Source organism: Panthera onca, chromosome F1, assembly GCF_046562875.1.
Source record: "Panthera onca isolate mPanOnc1 chromosome F1, mPanOnc1 haplotype 2, whole genome shotgun sequence".
NCBI classification, from domain to species: domain Eukaryota; kingdom Metazoa; phylum Chordata; class Mammalia; order Carnivora; family Felidae; genus Panthera; species Panthera onca.
In genome coordinates, this window is record NC_138355.1 from 8,485,727 (window position 1) to 8,509,428 (window position 23,702).

Consider the following 23,702-nt stretch of genomic DNA (forward strand, 5'->3'; position numbering starts at 1 on the left):
TTGGTATCAGGGTAATGTTGGCCTCATAGAATGTATTTAGAAGCTTTCCTTCTCCAATTTTCGGGAAGAATTTGAGGGGAATAGATATTAACTCTTCTTTAAATGTCTGGTAAAATTCATTATGTGAATACATCTGGTCCTGGACTTTTATTCTGTGATAGTTTTTGATTACCAATTCAATTTTGTTACTTTTAATTGGTCTGCTCAGATTTTCTATTTCTTCCTTGTTTAGCTTTGGAAGATTATTTAGATTTATCCATTTCTTCCAGGCTGTCCAGTTTGTTGGCATATACTTTTTCACAGTATTTTCTTATGATCCTTTGTGTTTCTGTGGTGTCAGTCGCTGTTTATCCTCTCTCATTTCTGATAATAGGCATTCTAACTGGTGTGAAGTGAGTTCATTGTGGTTTTGATTTGCATTTCCTTGATGATTAGTGACACTGAGCACTTTTTCATGTTCCTGTTGGCAATCCGTAGATCTTCTTTGGAAAAATGTCCATTTAAATCTTCTTCTCATTTTTAAATCAAATTGTTTGCTTTTTCCTATTTTATGTTGTATGTTGTATGAGTTCTTTATATATTTTGGATGTTAACCCCTTATGAGATACATGGTTTGTAGATATTTTCACCTATTCGGTACATTGCCCTTTCATCTTATTGATGATTTCCTTTACTGTGAAAAATATTTTTAGTCTGTTGTAGTCCCATTTGTTTATGTTTGTCTTTGTTGCCTTTGCTTTTGGTGTCAGTTTAAAAAAAAAGTCATTGCCAAGACCAATGTGAAGGAACTTACTGCCTGTGTTTTCTTCTCAGAGTTTTATGGTTTCAAATCTTTTATTCAGGACTTTAATCCATTTTCAGTTAATTTTTGTATATGGTATAAGATACTTGTTTAGTTTCATTCTTTTGCATATGGCTATCCAGTTTTCACAACACCTTTTATTAAAAAGACTGTCTTTTTCCCATTGTATATTCCTGGCTCCTTTGTTGCAAATTAATTGACCATATATGCAGGGGTTTATTTCTGGGCTCTCTATTCTGTTTCATCAATCTCTGTGTTGTCTTCTTTAATGTTGTTAATTTATTTTTAAGAGAGAGAGAGAGAGAGCAAGAGAGAGAGCACAAGCAGGGGAGGGGCAGAGAAAGAGGGGAGCTCTGAAGCAGGCTCTGCACTGACAGAAGTGAGCACATTTGGGGCTCAGACTCATGACCTGTGAGATCATGACCTGACCAAAGATGAACATTCAAACAACCGAGCTACCCAGGCATCCCTCTCTATGTATGTATTTTGAAGTTTATTTATTTATTTTGAGAGAGAGAAAGAGAGCAGGGGAAGGGAAGACAGAGGGAGACAGAGAATCCCAAGCAGGCTCTGTGCTGTCAGCACATGAACCATGAGATTCTGACCTAAGCTGAAACCAAGAGTCAGATGCTTAACCGACTGAGTCACCCAGGTGCCCCTTTTCTTAAACGTTTATTTATTTTGAGAGGGGGGTGGAGGGGCAGAGAGAGAGAGAGAGAGAGAGAGAGAGAGAGAGAGAGAGGGAGAGAGAGAATCCCAAGCAGGACTCACACTGTCAGTGCAGACCCAAACTTGGGGCTCAGTCTCACAAACTGTGAGATCATGACCTGAGCCATAATCAAGAGTTGGATACTCAACCAACTGAGCCACCCAGACACCCCTCTATATCTATTTTTATGCCAACATATTGTTTTGATTGCTATAGCTCTGTGATGTAGTTTAAAATCAGATAATGTGAAGCCTCCAGCTTTGTTCTTCTTTCTCAATATTGCTTTGGCTATTTAAGGTCTTTTAGGGTTTTACACAAACTTTACCATTGTTTGTTCTATTTCTGCAAAATATGGCATCAGAATTTTGATAAAGATTGCACTGAAAGTGTAGATTTCTTGGAGTTGTATGGTCACCTTAACAATGTTAATTATTTAAAAAAATGTTTATTTATTTTTGAGAGAGAAAGAGAGACAGAGTGCAAATAGGGGATGGGCAGAGAGAGAGGGAAACAGAGTCCGAAGCAGGTTCCAGGCTCCGAGCTGTCAGCGCAGAGCCCGGTGCGGGGCTCAAACTCACGAACCATGAGATCATGACTTGAGCTGTAGTCGGATGCTTAACTGACTAAGCCGCCCAGGCGCCCCAATAATGTTAGTTCTTTTCACCCATGGGTGTGGAATATCTTTCCATTTATTTATGTTTTCTTCTATTTCTTCCATCAATATCTTATAGTTTTAATGTAGCAGTCTTTTACCTCCTTGGTTAAATTTATTGCTAAGTATTTTTATTTCTTGATGTAATTCCAAATACGATTGTTTTCTTAATTTCTCTTTCAGACTGCTGTTAATGTACAGCCACACAAGAGATTTTTGAATATTGATTTTGTATCCTGCAGTTAATTTTATCTTTTCAAAGAACCAGCTTTTAGTTTCATTGATCTTTTCTATTGTTATTGTAATCTCTATTTCATTTCTTTCTTTTTTTTTAATGTTTTATTCATTTTTGAGAGAGAGAGAGAGAGACAGACAGACACAGAGCATGAGCAGGGGAGGGGCAGAAAGAGAGGGAGACACAGAATACGAAGCAGGCTTCAAACTGTGAGCTGTCAGCACAGAGCCTGACGCAAGGCTTAAACCCATGAACTGCAAGATCACGACCTGAGCTAAAGTCAGATGCTTAACTGACTGAGCCACCCAGGCGCCCCATCTACTTCATTTATTTCTGTTCTTATCTTTGTTATTTCCTTCTACCTACCTACTTTGGGCTTCATTTCTTCTTTTTCTAGTTTCTTGGGGTGTAATATTGTTTGATATTTTTCTTGTTAGTTGATTTAGGCATTTAATTCTCTATCTTAGAAGTGTTTTTGCTGCATCCCATTCCCTCCTCATTTGTCTCAAGTTACTGGTTGATTTGTCTTTCAATTTATTTTTTGATGCTTTGGTTGTTCAGTAGCATGTTGTTTAATCCCCACATATTTGTGAATTTTCCAGTTTTCTATTTATCATTGATTTCCAGTTTTATACCATTGCAGTCAGAAAATTTGCATGATATATTAATCTTCTTTTTTAAATTTTTTAAAATGTTTATTTTTTATTTTTTTTTAATGTTTATTCATTCTTGAGAGACAGAGCATGAGTGGGGGTGGGGCAGAGAGAGAGAGGAAGACCCAGAATCTGAAGCAGGCTCCAGGCTCAGAGCTGTCAGTGCAGAGCCTGATGTGGGGCTCAAACCCACAAACAGAGATCATGACCTGAGACAAAGTCATATGCTCAACCGACTGAGCCACCCAAGCATCCTTGATATGATACTAATCTTAAGACTTGCTCTGTGGCCTAACACATGACCTCTCTATTCTGGAGAATGTTCCCTGTGTTTGAGAAGAATGTGTATTCTGTTCATTTTGGATGGGATGTTCTGTAAATATCTGTTAACTTCTATCTGGTTGAATGTGTTGTTCAAGGCTGATATTTCTGTTTTGATTTTCTGTCTGGATTATGCACTAATGAAAGTGGGATAATAACATCCTTTACTATTATTGTATTGCTGTGTATTTCTCCCTTTAGTTCTGTTATTATTTGTTTTATATGTTCAGCAACTCCTATGCAGAATGCATAAATAGGTACCAATGTTATGTCATCTTATTCAATTGAACGCTTCTTCTTCATGTAATGCTCTTGTCTTGAAGCCTATTTTGTGTGATATAAGTATAGCCAATGCTGCTTTCTTTTGGTTTCCATTTGCACAGAATATCCTTTTCCATCCCTTCACTTTTAGTCTGTGTGTTTGTCCTCACATCTGTTGAGTCTCTTATCAGCAGCACATAGATGGATTTTTTTTTAAATCCAGCCAGCCACTTGGTTTTTTGATTAGAGAATTTAGTCCATTTACATTTAAAGTAATTACTGATAGGTATGTACAAGTATACCTCTGAGATATTACAGTTTCATTTACAGACCACTACAATAAATTGTATATCACAATAAAATGAATCACATAATTTTTTTGTTTTCCAGTGCATATAAACATTGTTTAGACTGTACTATAGTTTATTAAGTGTGTGATAGCATTATGTTGTACATACCTTAGTTTAAAAAACATTGTGAATAATGCTAACCATCATGTGAGCTTTCAGCAAGCTGCAGTTACTGATCACAGAGTACTATAACAAATGCAATAATGAAAATTTGAAATATTGTGAGAATTACCAAAATGTGACACAGAGACATGAAATGAGCAGATGAGATGGTATGGGGAAAATGGTGTTGACAGACTTGCTTGATGCAGGGTTGCCATAAACCTTCCAATATGTAAAACAAAAACAAAAACAAAACAGTAGTATTTGCAAAGCACAATAAAGTGAAGCACAATGATATGAGGTATGGCTGTACTTACGCCATTTTGTTAACTGTATTCTGGCTGGTTTGTAGTTTCTCTGTGTTTCTTTCTTCTCTCCTCTCTTTCCTTTGTTTTGTTGACTTTCTTTTGTGGCATACTTAGATTCCTTCTTCCTTATCTTTTATGTATCTACTATAGGTTTTTTGCTTTGTGGTTACCATGAGGCTTACACACAAAAACTTGTAACAGTGTATTTTAAGTAGATAATAACTTAAGGTTGATCACAATCTAAAGTGCTACATTTTTACTAACCCCTTGCACATTGTTTTTGATGTCATAGTTTACATCTTTTTTTCCTGTGCATCCCTTAAGAAATTATTAGTTTATTTTTAGTACTTTTGTCTTTTCACCTTCACACTAGCTTTATAAGTAACTAACCCACTACCTTTACCATACAGTTACCTTTCCAGTGAGATTTATTCTTTCATGTTTTCTTGTTACTAATTAGTACCTCCCCCCCCCCCTCCCCGCCCAGCATAAAAAGTCACTTTCACATTTCTTGTAAGGCTAGTTTGTGATGATGAATCCCTTTAGCTTTTGCTTATCTGGAAAACGATTTCTCCTTCAATTCTATATGAAAACTTTGCTGCACAGAGTATTCTTGTGTGGAAGTTTTTTTCTCTCAGCACTTTGAATATATTGTGCCACTCACTTCTGACCTGCAATGTTTCTGCTTAAAAATCTACTGATAGCCTTATGGGGTTTATCTTGCATGTAACAGAAGTTATTTTTCTCTTGCTGCTTGTAAGATCTCTCCTTGTGTTTAACTTTCAATGTTTAAATTATAATGTGTCTTTGTTGGGGTCTCTTTGGGTTCATCCTATTTGTAACTCTCTGGGCTTCCTGGATCTGGATGTCTGTTTCCCTCCCCAAATTAGGGAAGCTTTCAGTCATTATTTCCTTAAAAATTGTCAGCCCCTTTCTCTCTTCTTTTGGGCCCCTATAATGTGAATGTTAGTCCACTTGATGTTGTTCTGTAAGTCCCTTAATATTTCTTTACTTTTTCCCCCCACTCTTTTTTCTTTTTATTGCTCTGTTTAGGTGTATTCCACTGCTCTGCTTTCAGGTTCACAGATCCTTTCTTCTACCTTGTCTAGTCTTCTACTGAACCCTGTGGTGTACCTTTCAGTTCAGTTATTATATCCTTTAGCTCTGTGACTTCTATTTGGTATCTTCTTATATTTTGTATCTCTTGGTTGAAGTTCTTACTGTGTTCAACCATTCTTCTCCTGAGTTCAAAGGGCATCTTTACAACTATCATTTTGAACTCTTTATCAGGCAAATTACTTATCTCCATTAGAGTAAGGTGTCTCCCCCACCCCTGTCACTGAGGTTTTATCTTATTCTCTTGTTTGGAACACATTTCTCTGTTTCTTCTATTTCCTTGACTCTCTTGTGTTCATTTCTATGCATTAGATAAAATAACCACCTCTTCTAGTCTTGATGAAGTGGCCTTGTGTAAAAGATGAAGCTTATCATTTAACCTTGCCCTAGGTCTTGGTTGTCTTTCAAAACTTTGTGATTGTCCAAGAAGCTTACTTTATTTTTAATAACTCCCAGTAGTTGAGGATGTTCCAGTCCTGTCATTGTCCCAAAGGGAGGATCTCAGTGAGCACCTAGATTCATGTTGTCTAGAAGCCAGACACTCAAGCAGTAGCTTTTAAAGTATACAAATATATATAGTCCAATGGGACTGCAAGTGTAAGCCTCCCTGGCCACTAGAGCCAGGAAATCCGGAGGTGTCCTGTGGGTTACAAAAACGAGGCTCTAGACAAATGCCTAAGTTCCTTTATGGGAGATACTGGCAAGCTGTAGAGAGACATAGGGAAGTAGAGAGATGGCCTCCATCAGCTTATGTTCCCTCAGAGCACCTTCACAGGTTCCTAGATGTGTGTCAAACCTGAATCCTGCCAGAGCTCATGCCAAAGCTCCCAGAAAAGCAAATAGGTAGAGAAAAATTGTTTCAAAATGCTTTCCATCAAGATTTATGAAATATTTCATCCCTGAAGTGTCTTCTGTACACTCAATAATTTCTTTCTTTCTCTGAATATCACTTGCAAGGAAGCTGCTGTACCACTGGTTTTAGCATCTACTCTCTTGCATTTTGTCTACCTTCCTTGTGGAGAATCAAACTCTGGCTCCCAATTTGCATTTCTATAATGACATAATTCCACTATTTTGGTTACCAATTGCCAACTAAGATGATATATTTGTCACCCCCCCCCCCCAAAAAAAAATGATAAAGAAACAGTAGAGATCAAGAAAGGAGATTTTTACAGGGTGCCTGGCTGGCTCAGTTGGTGGAGCATGTAACTCTTAATCGTGGGGTTATGAGTTTGAGCTTCATGCTGGGTGCAGAGATTACTTAGAAAAAAAAGAGATTTTTAAAATGACTAATCAAATGGTCAATTATACAGCAAAGATGTTCAAGAAACAAAGATGAAATAGATAAATGATATTAAAGAAATTAAATACAAATAACAATTTAGGGGATAAGTACAGATTTTATAAGAAATGGATAGCAATGGATTTAAAAACAAATGACGTTGTTTGTATAGTTTCCTTTTGCCCGACTTTGAGTAACGTAATAAATTTTGAATAAATGCAATGATATACATAAACATAGAATATAAGTGTAAACTGATACAATTACTTTGTAAAATCTTTTGCATCACCTACTAAAGCTGAACACGTGCATATTCCCCAGGACTTACCAATTCCACTTAGTTATATACCCACCAGAAATGCATATATGTTAAGCAGAAGATAGGCATAAAAATGTTCCTAGTGGCCCTAATCATAGCAGACTAAAAATGGAAACAACCTAGTTGCTTATCTAGAATAAAATGACGCCTATACTGTGGCATGTTAATTCAAGGAAAGAGTATACACCATTGAAGCTAAACTGCAGCTACGTTAAACAACTTACTGTTTTTCTATTATTTTTCTGGTATTATCTTTTTTGTATATATAGATATTAACAACATCTAAAAAGATAATACCAGAAAATAATAGAAAAACAGTAAGTTGTTTAATTGATGGTGGTTCATTACATGGAGAAAGTAATGTGAATGCATACTTTATATTATATACAAGTGGACTCTAGATGAATTTCTGACCTATATTTGAAAGGTCAAGATATAAAGCATATAAAAGAAAAAGGATAAATATCTTTGCAACTCCAGGCAGGAGAAGATTTTTCTTAAGTAAGACTCCAAGGGCACCTGAGTGGCTTAGTTGGTTAAGCGTCTGACTTGGCTCAGGTCATGAGCTGACAGTTCTTGAGTTCAAGCCCCATGTTGGGCTCTGTGCTGACAGCTCAGAGCCTGGAGCCTGCTTCAGATTCTGTGTCTCCCTCTCTCTCTGCCCCTCCCCCACTCACACTCTGTCTCTCTCTCTCTCTCAAAAATAAATAAACACTAAAAAAAAAAAAAAAGGCTGCAAAAAAAGTAGAAAGTATGAGGTCAAAAAGAGTTGGGGGGGGAGCGGGGAGGCGGAGTGGTTTGGTTCAACAAAAGTCGGCTTTTTCTTGAAAAATAAAATATTCATGGACAAAGTTAATGGTTAGATGAGTAGATGAGAGACGAGAAAATGATTAAAACTTAAACTTTTTTTTACGTAGGCTTCACTCCCAGTGCAAAGTCCAACGTGGGGCTTGAACTCACAACTCTGAGATCAAGACCCGAGCTGAGGTCAATAATTGGACACTTAACTGACTGAGTCACCCAGATGCCCTGATAACTGAAACATTTAAAGCCAATATTCAACTAATATAGAGAGTGGAATGTATACAGCACTCTGTAAATCAACAAGAAAAGGGCATAAACTTAAATGGAAAATGGGCAAAAGGTTATGACCAGGCAATTCAGAAGAGAAGCTTGTGTAAATGTGGTAAGAGAGGCTCAAAATCACAAGCCGTCAGAGAACTGAAAACAGCAACAGTGATATTAGCATATACTAATGATGTTGGTAAAAAATAGAAACTTCAATAATACCAGACTTTGGTGGAGATGTGCACTAGGTGAGAGTGGAAATTGTGATTGCCATTTAAGAACAATCTTGCAGAATTTAGTTAAATTGTCTGCTTTCCCTGTGTCCCTGCAACCATAACTGAAAAATTATTGCGCAGACCCATAAAAGGACATGTAGAAGGATATTCTTCACAGTGTTGTTTGTGGTGATAGAAAGCCATGTGTCCATCATTAGAGGGATATATAAATAAAATAAAACACACGCTAGTAAGCAGGCAGCATTCAGAAGAAATTAAGGCAAAGTATTGGATAAAAAAAGTAATATAGAGAATGAAATCTACAGCTTTGGTGACCATACATCTCCGTTTATCTAGGCAGTTCCAATTCATACCTGCTGTCCCAGCAAAAATATTAATAGCACTATCTTTCACTGTCAATAGTTTAGACAATATATTGTATGGCCATCTTATCTGTGAATACTAAATAAAAAAAACACTCAAAACCACATTATTTGTTTTTGCTACATACATATTTAAGGACATTCATTGGGAAGGGGATTTATATTAGGATGACAAATGAGACAACGGAAATAAAATAAAAATAAATGAATGACACCACACTATACAACTAATATAAAACACTGCTCTTTGCTCTAAGGTAAAAAATGATTCTTGACTATAGTTTGAAAAAAATTAAACACTTACAGTACTTCTGGTACTAAAAATGAGGTAGCTTGGGCTGTTACTGGAATACCTGTGGAGGAAAAGGTCAAATATAAATATTAAAACTAATTTCTCCTCCAAATAAGAGGGATTGTATAGCAAACCCTTAAGTTGGCATAAGTGCAGAGGGAAGTTTTGTATATGACAGAGGCAATATTCAATAAATGGAACTGGAAAACGGAACTGGACTCATAAGGAGAAAGAAATGATTGCAGCCCTACCTTAGATCATTAAAGGAAACCAACTCCATCGGGATACGAAATGTCAAAAACAAAATGTTAATGCTCTTAGTAGAAAATGTAGGTACATATCTGTTAGACCTTGAGCAAAGGAAGAATTCGTTCAATAAGACATCTACCCCGAATTTTGCCTGGAACTTTGTCTGCACTAATTATCTCAATGAATTTAGTATTCTCGTCCGTTATGAATGTAGACTAGGGGGTGTCAAACCATGCCTTACAGGTCCAATTCCACCTGTTTGTTTTTAAAATAGAGATTCATTGGCGCACAGCCACATTTCCTGGTTCGCTATTGTAAGGGTGTGCATGAATCCCTAAGATGGCAAGTTGACTGCATCATCTGTAAAGCCCAAATATTTACCACCTGGTCCTTTCCAGAAAAGTTTGGTGACCTCTGGGGTACAACATAAAGTTTATACAACACCTAGAATTCACAGGCAATCCTTAATAATATCCCCTATCCTTATCTATTGATCCATTGTTTGCCAGGCCTATGCTGGGAGCTAAATATATCTTTGCATTCAAGCCTCACGACAACCCCGTGAGGCAGGTTTCATCTTCTTCACCTTACAGAGGAAAAAATGGAAGCTTACAAAGTGCCAGAAACCATCAACCACCTAGTCATCCTAGGGAAGTGCCCTTGCTCCCTGCCTCCACTCCCCGGTGGTTGGCGACTTCTGGGTTCTCGTTTGCTCCGCTCGTCTCTGGCGGAACGAGAACGCGGCAGGAGGAAACGAGTGTACGGATTCGCGGGGGCTCAGCTGTCCACCCGACAGCCACGCGAAGTCACCAAGACCCTGGAGTAGCAGAGCCCTAGCGCTGCCCCTCACTCCCGCCCCATTCATGGAAAACTGGCGGAAGGGGGCGGCGGGGCGCCGGTGCTGGGGGCCGGCAGCTGGGGCTCGGGGCGCTGGTCCGCAGGGGCGGGTGGGCCAGGGCGCGGGGGCGCGGGGGCGCGCCCTGCCCGGTGTCCCAGGGCGCCTTGGGCGTCTCTCTACCTCCACAGGGCCGAGCCGCAGCAGCTCAGCCACGACAGCAACACCGCCACTCCCTGGGCCGACATGGCGCCGGGATGGCGTCCGCCCAACGGCCCGGGCCACGCCCACCCTGCCCCCGCGCGCTCCCCGGGGGTGCCGGCGGACCCGCCGAGGAGGTGCCCGGGGCCCGGCGCCGCAGGGCGGGGTCGAGCCCCACCCGCGAGGGCCAGCGCGCAGTGCGCATGCGTGCCAGCGCGCCGCTACCTGCGCTCCCTGAGCTTGGCAGTTGGTTGGAGGAGGAAACGTAAAACCAGACGGGAGGAAGGGCAGAAACCGTGCTTTTTGGGAGTGAAAGAGCAAAACCACTCCGGAAAATCCCAGTTGACGGAACGAGGGTGAAGCTTTTAAGTTCCTGCATCCTTTAGCCCAAGTCTTCGTTGTGACTGTACATAAATATTGCAATAGCGAATACATATCTGGCAGTGCTTTCCAGGATCCAGCACTCTAGAAGTGGTTTTTAAGTTCAACAGAAATGAACAGTAACGGGGACTTATTGAGAACCTACTTTAGGCCCAAAGCCACCTCGTGCACTTGAGTACAAGGAAATATGACAGCTTTCTGGTTTACAAAGGGGTTTGTAATCTTGTGGTAAAGCTAAGATAAACACAATTTTCAGTTTTCTAATTTATGTTTATTTGTTAGTAGACCAAATAATCTGAATCCTTGAGTGCTGCAACTACCTTTACTCCTCCTTACGTCCTCAGTGCCCAGTACCATCATGGTTTGTAGTACGTCCTCAAGGTTTACCGACAAGGAATCATTGAATAAAACCAGTATGATACTAAAATACGTTCTAGGGACCATTAGAGAACGTGATTGTGTGTATACGATATATATGTAGTAGACATTGCACTTAATGTTTACATGAGGCTCTATTCGCACTTTTTCCCGAAGCAACTTTATATCAGAATTAGCTGTCATAGTTAATTTGTGTTGCAGTTGGAAGAGGATTAGATCAGCAGGTGATACAGTTTACTCCAGCAGAAGCTAGGCGCGATTCAAACACTAAAGAGTGGAATGTACGAAAAGGGCCTGGGCTCTGGGCTCTCTCGGTGCCAATTCAGCCCGCACTACAGCAAGTTAACTTTTAAATCCTATAAAATAAGGGTAAGAGAGTATTACTTCCCTTACGTGGTTGTGGAATTTAAAAGAGCTAAGTGCATCACAATATTTGGCACAAACTATACATCAGTATTCTCCTCTTCTCTGAGCCTCTGTTACTAGTAAAATGAGAAGGGTTGGAACTTTACTTGATCTCTAGACTTTCAGTTCTAATGTCCTCCATTGCTCTGCTTTTGAGTTTGCCCTCTTTGATCCCTGCCCCATCTCTCTTACTTCCAGGCCTTTAGTTTCCAGTTCCAAATCTACACATTTCAATTCCATCCCATTTGTATTTTGGAATTCCACCCTTTGAATTTCGCACACGCTATCTCGTCGCTGAATAAAGACAAGTCATTAAAAAACAATTTGAGGACGAACGCTCGCAGACGGCAGAACACCATGGCCCCAGAAAACGTCGCCTCCGCCCAGAGCGTTGCATGCCGGGAGTTGTAGTCCGACGCTCGAGCACGCACCTCCGCGCCTCTCCAGTTTGAAAAGCGGGACCAGGGCGGATGGGCGGGGCGATGAGGCGAAGCGCGCTCGAGGCCCCGCCCCCGCCCCCTTCCGCTCGCGGGCTCCCCCTGGGGTGGCGCGCCAGGCTGCGGAAGGGGCGTGGCCTCAGTCCCGGGTGGCGGCGGTTGCCGCCACCGGGGCCTCTTCCTGCGGGCGGTGCTGCGGCGGCCGGCCTGCGCGGGGCAGTCATGGTCGCCCCTTGAGTGGGCTGTGGCGGGGAGCGGGGCGGGGCCTGGCTGGAGAGGGGCGGCCCGGCGGGGGCGGGGGCGGGGCCGGCCTCTGGCTCCTTCTTCCTCCGCATGTGGCTGGCGGCCGCAGAGCAGTTCGGTTCGCGCACTCCTCGCCGCCCGCGCCTCCTTCGGGCTCTCCTCGCGTCACCGGAGCCATGGCGTTCGCCGAGACCAACCCGGCGGCATCCTCCCTGCCCAACGGCGATTGCGGCCGCCCCGGGGCGCGGCCCGGCGGGAACCGGGTGACGGTGGTGCTGGGCGCGCAGTGGGGCGACGAAGGCAAAGGCAAGGTGGTGGATCTGCTGGCGCAGGACGCCGACATCGTGTGCCGCTGCCAGGTGAGGCGACCGGGCTCTGACGCGAAGCCGGGCCCGAGAGCGCGGGCGCGGAACCCGGATCCGTCGTCCAAAAGGAGGTGTCACCTTGAGGTTGTCTCCTGCTCGGAGCTGCGGCGACGTGGAGAAATGGCGGGAGGTCAGAGACCCCTGACCCGAGGGGTTGGGGTGGCTCTGGAGGAAAACGAGGGTTGACGGGGAGTCTTTGGGAGACGCGCGATGCCTCGGGAGCTGCAGTTTTGGGTGTGGGGGGCAGTGCCCAGCCCCGGGTCTGGGGCCGGGGTGGGGACGGGATACGGTCCGAGTTTGAGACGCTCCCGCCCGAGGGAGGCCTGCTCCCGACTCCGGGCGGAGACCCCGCGCGGCTGCAGCACGCTCCCTCCCCTTAACCCACCCACCCAGTCGAGGGAGACCGATGGAAGGCGGGGGGGGGGTGGGGGGGTGGGGGGGTGCGGAATGGATTGTTCCGAAGCGCCCGAAAAGCCGCTCGCCACTCCCCCACCTGCAGGCCCCCAGTGTGCAGACCTTTGCCTCCTCCCGTCCACTTTGTTGACACGAGAACCCAGCCTCCGGGCTTTGCACAGTTAACGGCCCCGGGTTTTGACTCCGTACCCCGTGTATTCATGTTGAGGGTAGATTATTGTTACTTGTTGGTCCCAGATGAAAGAATCCTAGCTCCTCTACGAGTGAGGCAAATAATGCGCGGATGTCAAATGTGGTATTTAGAAATATTTACATTGTTACGCTCACACGGAAAGTGAACTTTCGGGAAATGGAACGGTAATGTACTTCCTACCCGGAGACACGTGGTTTTCAGTGTAAGCTTTCTTCTGATTTGTCGGTTGCTTTGAAGCAGCCTCTAGGCTACGCCTTTGTGAAGGCTCTTAGATAACTATTACCAGTTTCAAAATTCGAAGTGGTTGAGCAATAACCACTTTCAAAACAAATTGCGATGTATTTGAAATGAACTGCTGTTTACCTCGCAAGAAGGTGGGTCTCTTCCTCGTGAACATGGCACAGTATGATGATGCCATGCTGTGTATGTTGTAACAAGTTAGTAGGCCCACTCGATTGAAAGCGTTCTACCTGAATGCCATTTGAACAAGCAGAAACAAAGTAATCACAAGTACAGAAAAAGCTAAATGCAGATATTCTGATTTGTCGTGGGGTTTTGTTTTGTTTTGTTTTGTTTTGGTTTGGTTTTTTGCATGCAGAAACTCACCCTGCCCATTCCTTAGCCAAGGTAGTCATGGCCTCTTAGTATTACCACTTAGCACCACCACCACCTCTCCCCACCTTCAGATCTCTCTTCCTCGGGCCCTCTGGCGACCCACTTACCTTACTTACTTACTTACTGCCTTACTCCTAAGCGTGTTTCCATGCAAGTCCTGCCCCACATCGCCTTAGGAGCTGCTCCAAAAGCCAGCTTTCACCTTGCTTTTGTCTTAAAATCAGATCTGGCCATGCTACAGGGAAAGAAGAATGAGAATACCTAACTCTTGCTGGGTAGAAAGGGAGAGAGGCTGGGCCTCTTTGTCCCCTTCCCTGTCATTCCTGCCATCTTCCTTACCCAAAAATAGTAATGCTTAGGCTGAGTAACATTATGGGTTGTCAGAAGGTTTGGAGAATGTAACATTGAAGAGCATTTATTCTAAAAGATCCTCGATTTTAGTATTTCCTTGAAAAATAGTAGAATGAATTTGTATACAAAAGAAGGTGTTTCTGTGTTGTTGTGAATGTCCTCTTGACGAAGGTCATGGACCAATCTCATCTGATGCCCTTGGAAAGCCTAGAGAGAAGTGATTGAAAAGGAGCCAAGTTTGGCTTAAAACTGTTAGCTGAAGACAGAGGAGGAACATTTGTGCAGACCTGTTACGCAGACGTTCGCCACCTGTAAACTTTTGACTGACTGCAATCCTTATATAATTCTAAAATCTTCATATTCTAGTGCCTTTTAAGAGCTCATCGTTGGAAGGACTCTTACTAGTTTTGTTACTGAAAGTAGTTACGTAATGAATAGATTTAAGCATCTCTCTTGTGATTCACCTTGGTAACTTTATATTATTTGGTCAGCCCTAGTAAGCTGACTCCTACTTACTGAGATTCTCCTGGCTTATAAAACTGAAGAATATGGAATGTTGAAATTCTCAGTGTATATAGAGCGCTGGGAAAAGTCAACGTTGGAAAGACATTTGTAGCTTGAAATGCCTTGTTTGGTGATTTAAGTTTTGTGTATTACTGGAAATCTATACTTTGTTAGAACTTGGTACAGTTTTTATTGATCATATTCATGCCATAAACTCAGCTTGTGTACGGATTGTTTCTCTAGAAGTGGTATACAGATGATGTGTTCATGGTTTAACAATGGAATCATAAAGGAATTTTTTCCAATTTAAAGTAAAGTTTTTGAAAGAAAAACTGACCTTGCACTTAACTATGTTAAATATATCAAATGCCTTATTGGAAAGAGTAGATGCAACGCTAGTGGCATTTTCATCAACACCCTTAAGGCCTATATTGCAGATTCAAGATTTATACAGAATTATTTACAATTTGGTAAATTCTCTAGATCCATAAATCGGTATGTAGGGCTTAACATCAAAGAACAACCACTCCTGATATCTTAATTTTAAATTGATGTCTTTTAAGGAAAAGCCGTAAGTGTAGGACCAACTCCAGGTGTATTTTATTTATCCAACAATCACCGAATGAGTATCTACAGGGGATAAAGGGGGAACCACTTAGCCCCAGAGTTAAGAAGCTGAAAAAGGCAGGGATTGTGCCCACAAGGAGCTTACAGTCCTTGGGACAACTGCTACATAAGCAGGTATTGCCAGGTAGGGATTGGAGAAGGATACTGGTAGGGGTTTTTCAAAGAGTTAAAGTATGGGTGGGTGTAGGTCGGCCCCTTTCTGGCAGCATAAAAGTTGCTTTGTTAGGAAGTCTCTCGCTGTCACCACCCCCCCCCCTCCCCATCCTCCAGAGTAAACTGTTATACTTTATTTTATTTTGTTGAGTAGAAACTACAGAGGTTTTAACAGTTACCGTTTCTACCACTTGTTAAGCAGGTTTATTTATTGTTCTAGAAAGTCAGCAAGGTGGTCTTGGTTAACCATGAAGTTGCCTGGGATCCGGAATAGTTAGGACAGTACTCTCTCTCTTTGTGTTTTTTTTTCCCTTCACGGTTTTAAAGTTAACATAAAGAAAAATGTTAACTAAAATTAATTATAAAGGCAAAGTATATCCTGTCACTTGCTTTATATAAAAGCTTGCCATGAAAATAAATACGATGAAGAAAATGTTAATTTGTAGCTAGATGCTGACATTCGCAGAAGGCTCTGAAACCACCTATTAGTAAGTTAAAAAAAAAAAAAAAAGTATAGCAGACCTAACAGCAGCAAACTGAGTCTTTGTCGTTGGAATGATTAGAAAAATTGAGAGATAATTTAAAAGGGATAACTAAAGTGTTTTTTAATGCCTTGACTAAAATTACCTCCCAAACCACTTCCCACAATTTTGAAGGTGGTAAAGAATTAGCATTTAGGGTAAACTGTTTTTCCAGGTTCATAATAATCTCTATTTCTGTGTCCCCTGTCAACACTTTTTATAAAGTTCATAGACTTTCCCAAGTACAGAGATGTATACCAATGTGTGGTATACTTGGTTAAATCTTGCTTTCTTGGATTACTGTGTTTTCCCTGCCAGAATATAAATTTTCTCAAAACGAGGATTTATGCTTTTTTTGTTGTTGTTTTTTTCCATAGCACCAAGTACTCTGCGAGACAGAGAGGAAGTAAATCCTCAACAAATATTTATTAGGTGTCTGGATCACGTCTAGAAATTTCTTTGAGACCGGTAGCTTAACCCTTTCCTGTAAATTATTTTAACATCTCCCTGGACAAGTTAATTGACTGATGGCATGAGTTTAAGGTGGAATCCCCAGCATTCGTTGGATTAACATTTGTTACTTAGTATTTTAACTAGTACTTTTATGTTGTACCGTTATGTTCAGAGGCTTTAATGGTTTATATTAAAGTCTTATGTCTTGTGTGTTTGAAGAGATAACTGATGTTTGTAATTTTTTGTGTGTATTTCCTCAGCATATTTCGCTTGAATGCCGTGTCATTCTAGTAAAATAGTTTTTGTCTGCTGAGGGCAGTAGATCTGAAAATTTAGTTAATGAGGATATCTCAAGTTGTTTACTGTTTAAGCCTATTCTGTTGATATAAATATAGATAATATATAATGATATTATATATAATAGTACAGTAGGATATAACATGTAATTTGTTAATGTATAATCTCTATTTTTGAGGCATAAATTTTTAAATCATGAGATCATCTCAGTGACATCTGATCAATATTATTTTATTTCTTTAATTTTGGTGGGAATGGGTGAGTGAGTTGGGTAATTTCAAGTTATCTCTAGGACAAACTGTTGCCCAGAACAAATGTAGAGTGAAATGGTAAATTGACATATAGTTACTGGCTTACTATAACCGGACCCATATTTAGCAGTATTATCTTTTGGGCCCCATGTCAGATTTTGACACTAAAGATCAGTATGGATAAGCTACTCACCAATAAGTAGAGATTGGTGACTGTCGGAATACTTTTACCAGTGGAAAAGAGGACTTTGAGGTATTCAGTGTTGACTGTGGGCACGGTTGAGAATCGTCAACAGAAGTCCCTTCCCAAGGTGACTCTGGCTCCAACGTGGGATGGTTCTTTGCATTGAACCAACTTTTAATTCTGTGTAGTTCAGATTATTTAGAATTCTTCTTTGAAAAGTGGGATTTTTGTCTATATCAAGCCTTCTTTTTATTCATGAGAAAATTTTTTTTGACTTGAAACCTGCTGTACACTTCCAGTGCATTTTTAAGAAAGTGTCTTTATAAATGTAATGATTGGGTGAACTTTTCTCAAGCGTTTACAAAAGCTGCATCACACATCATTGGTTTATGCAGTTTTTGGCTGCGTGTCTGATCTTTCCATCCATGACCCTGGTTTAGTAAGTGTGTGTATCAGAGCTTGGTGTCTAGAGTCTACACGCAGCTTGATTGGGAACCTAAGGTCCTCCCGAGCTTTTCATCATGTGTGTGACATTTATCTGCACGAAACTGGAAGGTAACCATAATAACGTAAGGTAGAGAGAGTATCTTAAGCCTTTAAAAGACAACTGAGCAGTGTATATGTTTTCTCTTCCTATCTAGTGTGTCTGGTTACTGCTGAATAGTTCAGTTGGTCGACTTACTGCTAGTCACTTAACCTGTTCTATTTTGAAATCATAAGCCAATTGCAATTAGATGAACGTCTTCATAAAAGACTAGTCATCCTTGTTTATAATGACTTTCTTGCTGTGGGTTGACAAGTGTTTTAGTTTTGGTGTAAGGAGAAGTGTTTCGTGTGGAAAGACAGGCACAGGTCTGATGTTCTCCCGAGAAACCAGCCCAGGTCATCAGCATGGTCTCAAAAGCCTGTTAGGTTTCTAAGATGCTTGAAGACTCGAGGCAAGACATAGGAACCCTTCTCTGCTTGCTGGGATGGTTTGGAGGCGCGGGGTGTGAGGCGTCGCTGTCCTCTCCTGTGATCCAGGGCAGTACCTGTCGTGGACGGGTGTTCACTTTGAGCTCTGTGGTCAGAGCACGGTGTTCGTGTACTCGGGGCAGAAAGGACAAAGACGCACAGACCGTGTGTCAGAGGCCTCGGTGGCCTGAGAAAGGCCTCCAGGCTTGCGCACAAAAGTGTCAGCCCTGGACTCTCGGGCGCCTGCTGTTGCTGCAGACGCCATTGTTTCGGGTTTGCAACACGGCGGGGGGGGGGGGGGGGGGGGGGGCGCCCTTTACTGTCTTCACCTCCGCGGTCACAGCAGGAACTCGGTTAGGGGAGTGATTTGGGAAAGAGGTAAGACCCAATAGCGAGCTGAGTTGGGAATCAGGGGTCGCTTTTTTTTCTTCTTTTCTTTTTTTGGAGTCGCTTTTGCAGACTAATGTCGTTTCATTTCATTCCCTTCCAGACTTTTTTTTTAATGTTTGTTTACTTTTGAGAGAGACAGAGCGTGAGTGGGGGAGGGAGAGAGAGAGAGAGAGAGAGACAGAATGCGAAGCAGGCCCCAGGCTCCGAGGTATCAGCACAGAGCCTGACGTGGGGCTCGAACCCACAAACCGTGAGATCCTGACCTGAGCTGAAGTCGAACTTAACTGACTGGGCCACCCAGGTGCCCCCAAAACCTTTTCTTTTAAATCTCCCCTGGACCTTTGGAGCTTCTTAATTGGAAACTTGCACATACCACCGTTTCCTGATCCAAGCTTTTATTCTAGGGTTGGGCTTGACGGCTCCGGCGGAAGGAAAATTGTCTCCTTTCTTAGGCTTCAAACCCCAATTAGGAAGTGTATAACTGAGAACAGTTACAAAATAACTAAATACTGTTATACCATCCCTGTAGTGCTTCCGAGTTTTGTTCTTGACAGCATAAATACTAACATTTGGAAGTTAATCATTTTTTATTTTCGGTTTATCACCAGTGCAAGATAGGAACTTTAGAGAGCCAGCTGTATGCATACTATATTGCAATTAGTTCCTGCGGTGAATCATTTGGAGTCTGTTGTTTGCTAGCAATGGAGGGAGGCTGTCTTAGGCAAAATGGGGATTTGTTTGAAGCAAGGACGGGTTGGCCAGTCCTCAGGGTGGCCTTGGGTAAAGGCAGCTCCTGGGAGCTCAGCAGCCCGAACTGGCAACCTTTTTTTTAAAGGAGGCTCCCTTAGGTTACAGGTGTCACTGAGCTACTGCCTTTCTCGCTACTCAAAATCCAATTCCCAAGAGGGGAGGATCTTGATTGGCTCAGGCTTGGTCGGATCAGGTTTCCCAGTCTGGGTCAATTAATGATTTGCAAAGTAAGGAGTTTGGGGGGAGAGGGAAAAGAAGAGGGACAAAACATAAAGAAGGTGTAGCTGACGGAGAGTTAATTTTATATAGGAAAATGCGCAATGAAGAAATACTGGCTCTGGGTTATTCTTATTTGTGAATTGTTTGGTAACAGTATCAAATATACTGTAGAGCCGCTGTTTTTCTAGAGGGAAGAATGTTTGGAATTAAATGGGTTTTTATTGGGGCACCTGGGTGGCTCAGTCAGTTAAGCATCCGACTTCCGCTCAGGTCATGATCTCACGTCTTGATCTCAAAGTTCCTGGGTTTGAGTCCCGCCTCGGGCTCTGTGCTGACAGCATAGAGCCTACTTGGGATCCTCTGTCTCCCTCTCTCTCTCTGCCCCTCCCCCGCTCTCTCTCAAAAATAAATAAACGTTTGAAAAAATTGGTTTTGATTAACTATAATTAAAACAGTGAAAATGGCCTATCTTAGGAATGGTTTATAAAACTTAAAGCGTATGTCAGAAACTTTGATCTTTAGGTTTGAGAACATAGCATTTTAGCTCTGCTTTTGCCTCCATCATAATGTTCGAGAGACATTTTATTCTTGGTCATTAAGTAGCATATTTAATATTTTATTTATATTTAATCTTAAAGCAAGAATAACAGTCGAAGAGAATCAGTAAAATAAATACCAAATTAGGGGATGTTTTGTGACTGGTGAGACCTGATTGGATTTTCTTTCATAGGTTTATTTTTTTACTTCAATACAGTGAATTTGCATTTATGCTTGTTTTTATTTAGTTTGTTTTAACTTTTTAATGTTTGTTTATTTCTGAGAGAGACAGAGACAGAATGCGAGCAGGTTAGGGGCAGAGAGGGAGGGAGACACAGGATCTGAAGCGGGCTCCAGGCTCCAAGCTGTCAGCACAGAGCCCGACGCGGGGCTCGAACTCAAGAGCTGTGCGGTCATGACCTGAGCCGAAGTCAGATGCTCAACTGACTGAGCCACCCAGGTGCCCCTGAATTTGCATTTATTCTTGATATTCAGTATAGGAAAAACCATCATTTAAGGCATTATAAACTTAGGTTTTTTCTCAAAGCAACTTGCCACATAATATGCAGTTACTTTGGGTTCACACGGATTTCTTGTTTCTTGGGGTTTTAAAGGGTAAATTTCAGAATTTAAAATGTTTAAAAAATTAAGGCATCTGAGAATTGTTAAAAAATATTTTCTCTCTTGGTATCATTGATCTCGAAAACAACATTAATTGCTAGTCCACAGCTCTTTTGATTGTATGACAATTAAACACATTCTGTGTTTTTAGTTAAGTGATATAAAACATGCAGCTTTGATAGTTAACAGTGACTAGGACCTACATGTGTTCTATATGAGTGACTAGGACCATGTGTTACGGGAATTTAACAAAACAGCAAGAGATAGTTACTTGTAACTATTAATATGAATATATGATCAGTACGTTATCGGGAGGGGGGATAATTTATCAAGTTTGTTTTGCAGAAATTTCGCGTTGGGAAGAAAGTAGTACATCTCCGTTAAAAGTAGACGATATTTCTCTCTGATCGTTTATATAGTGCTCTCTGGCCTCCCCAGTGCTCCTTATGAGAATTATTAAACATGATTAAATATATATGTTCTCGTTACTTGCTCTGGCACGCTCGCGGAACTGCCCCTGTGACCGGCAGTGTGATCACAGATGTGGAGGCCTGTGGTTCAGACTCTGCCCCCCTAATTCACTGGAGGGTGTGGGGGGAGGGTGTGGTGTGGTTAGGAGTGGTGCAAATATCGAAACCGTGTTTTGCTGCTTGCTAGTGTACTGACCTCTCCTTGGACCGGTGTAGTCTGTGTTTGGAGACCATTGCCTGAGCTCCCAAGGGGACTTTTGTATATTGCACACCATCTATGAATATTTGAGGTTAGCAGCCAAATAGACACTTCAGATTTGAAGCTGCCTCTGTCGCATTTTGTAAAACATGACAGTTTACGAAAGCTTATCTCCTGTATAGATCACCTTGTCAGGAAGCTCCTTATGAGTAACTCCCCCTCAATTCACCTTAGGAATCTTTTCTGCAGAGTTGTGTGTTTGAGATTAGAAGCCGTCCTACCCCAGTTCCCCCGGGGCACTAATGACCAGATACGCTAATAAGCAAGCTTACATTTTCTCCCCTAGCTCCTTAATAGAATGAATAAGCTAGGGTTATTCTGGGCATGTTTAACCATATTTTCTTGCTCAACCAAGTAGAATTTAAATGAGATTGAAATCCTGAGATTTCAATGAGAAATCTTCCATGAGATAGGAAGCCTGAATATAGGACATTGGTTATTGAAAGGGCTGATTAATGTTTGAGTGCGCTCAGCTGTTCACTAAAGTGTGATTTTTCAAGCCTTTTGCAGCTGAACTTTTCCAGCCTGAACCACCACCTGTAAACTTGGAAGAACTTAACAAATTAAACCCTCTCATCCCCCTAGCGTCATCTCTCACAACCCATAACAAACAATCCGCTTTATTACGGTTGCTGCCACCATCACTGCCTGTCTTGGTAAAACATTATCTAAGAAAGTAGGGTTTGGTTACACAATAAGAACATTATTGGGCACCGCCGAGTTAATAATTGTTTCACCAAATGATTATATTAGTGTACCTATAAAAGTAGTTTTATGTAAATTAGGAGACTGACTTTAGAGGTCTACTCCAAAAATTGTGGCGTGGTTTTTTATCTTAGGCAAATGGTGGATTAAAAAAATAAACTGATTTTGCTGAAGTAATAGTGCTTTACTAGTTTTTTTTGTCATGAAGTCACTAGTACTTTATAACAGTTGAGGACAAATTTCTTAGATTTAGTGATTTATAACAATTTAGAATTAATAACAAATGAGCATCTTCATAGGATCTCTTCGTAGGATCTCCAGAAATTTGAATGAGCTTTATACTCCGGAAAGATTTTTGCTGAAAGTTTGGGGGAGGTCTGCTAAATCGTAAAAAGTCGCGATAAAAAAAGCTAATATTTGCATGAGGGATCGATCTGTGAAAGAAAAGCTATAAACACCAAGTAAGAATTGTCCTGTGAGTTATTTTTCTTTTAGGGTTCTATCAGAATTGGTAATAAACTTGCACAAGTGTGAAGTCATAATAAAGTATGCACCAGGAAGTGCTGCTGTGACGTTGTCTCTAAGGACCACAGATTGGAAACAACCCGGATGCCTCTCTTGTGGGAAATAAATTCTGTATGGGACCGTGTAAAAAGCTGTACGGTAGGGCCATGAAAAGAATGAGGTGGTTCAGTTCACAAGGTGTGGAACGCGTGCTCAGATTTGCTAAGTAAAAGCAGGCTGCCCGGGAGTATACAGCTCCCGCCGTTTGGATGTGTGCAGTAAAACAGGATGCAGATACCTGTTGGCTTTGGCAAATTACCTCCAGAAGTTACACCAAAACCTGGTGGTGACTGGTGGGGTGAGGACTATGAGGAAGACTTCACCCCCTACTGTGCATCCTTCAGAGCCTTTTCTCACATGCAGATGTTTCTTATTAAAACATAAAAAGTAGGGAAATACTGCCAGGTTCCCTAGGTGTATCGAGTGAGGGAAGTGCTGCTAATCACTCCTGCTTCTGTCCTCCTGTGACCTGCCGCCCACCTGTTGCCTCACTGTCCGGTCTTTTTTTGTTTTGTTTTAAACATACCTGACATAGACATGTACTAGTCTTAAAGCAGGCAGTTCTTTGCTTTGTATTTGTGGAGAACAGTATAAATAGGCATTTATTTATTTATTTATTTATTTATTTATTTATTTTTTTGTGCAAGACCAATCTTCTGGCAGGTTTTGTGAGTTCGTGATTGGTGATGATTTGGTAAAAAGTAAATAACCTTCATTTTGTCAAAAACAGCCTTGGGATAAAGTTAAACTAGTCATTCTCAGGACGCATAGTGTATTGATATTTTTTTTAGTGTCCAACAAGGATGCTGTTAAATTTTCTATTTGTTGCAAATATATTCCTGGTTTGTTTACTTTAAGCTTTTTGTTAATATTATGTAGAAGTTTAAATATCAGTTGATTTGTGTGGGGTTTTTCTTTTTAATGTTTTTTAAGCTTAGAAATTAGAAAAATTAGGGCGCCTGGGTGACTCAGTCCGTTATGAAGCGTCCGACTCTTGATTTCAGCTCAGTCATGTTCCCTCGGTTTGTGACTTCAAGCCCCAGGTCAGGCTCTGTGCTGAGGGTGTGGAGTGGGCTTGAGATTCTCTGTGCCATCCTCTCTCTCTGTC

General features: G+C 41.5%; 2 protein-coding genes across 6 annotated transcripts in view; one reads left to right on the forward strand and one right to left on the reverse strand.

Annotated features, from left to right (window-relative positions):
- Positions 1 to 10,458, reverse strand: part of CATSPERE (catsper channel auxiliary subunit epsilon) — a 192,117-nt gene extending 181,659 nt beyond the window's left edge. Inside the window, exons 1-2 of one of the 3 annotated variants that reach the window (XR_013553113.2) lie at positions 10,336 to 10,458; positions 9,081 to 9,129 (exon numbers count right to left, since the gene is read on the reverse strand). Coding sequence is in view for 2 of the 3 variants with exons in the window: in XM_078440779.2 (XP_078296905.2) it covers positions 9,081 to 9,129; positions 10,336 to 10,400 (114 nt within the window). In the remaining variant the exon portion in view is untranslated. Of the gene's footprint in view, positions 1 to 9,080; positions 9,130 to 9,319; positions 10,309 to 10,335 lie in introns of those variants that run through there. The other 2 variants (XM_078440779.2, XM_078440780.2) reach the window with 2 other exon arrangements.
- Positions 10,459 to 12,244: 1,786 nt separating this feature from the next.
- ADSS2 (adenylosuccinate synthase 2) overlaps positions 12,245 to 23,702 on the forward strand; it is a 39,853-nt gene continuing 28,395 nt past the window's right edge. For 2 of the 3 annotated variants that reach the window (XR_009613360.3, XM_060643340.3), the window contains exon 1: positions 12,261 to 12,556. Coding sequence is in view for 2 of the 3 variants with exons in the window: in XM_060643340.3 (XP_060499323.1) it covers positions 12,374 to 12,556 (183 nt within the window). In the remaining variant the exon portion in view is untranslated. Of the gene's footprint in view, positions 12,557 to 23,702 lie in introns of all 3 variants that reach the window. The other variant, XM_060643341.3, reaches the window with a different exon arrangement.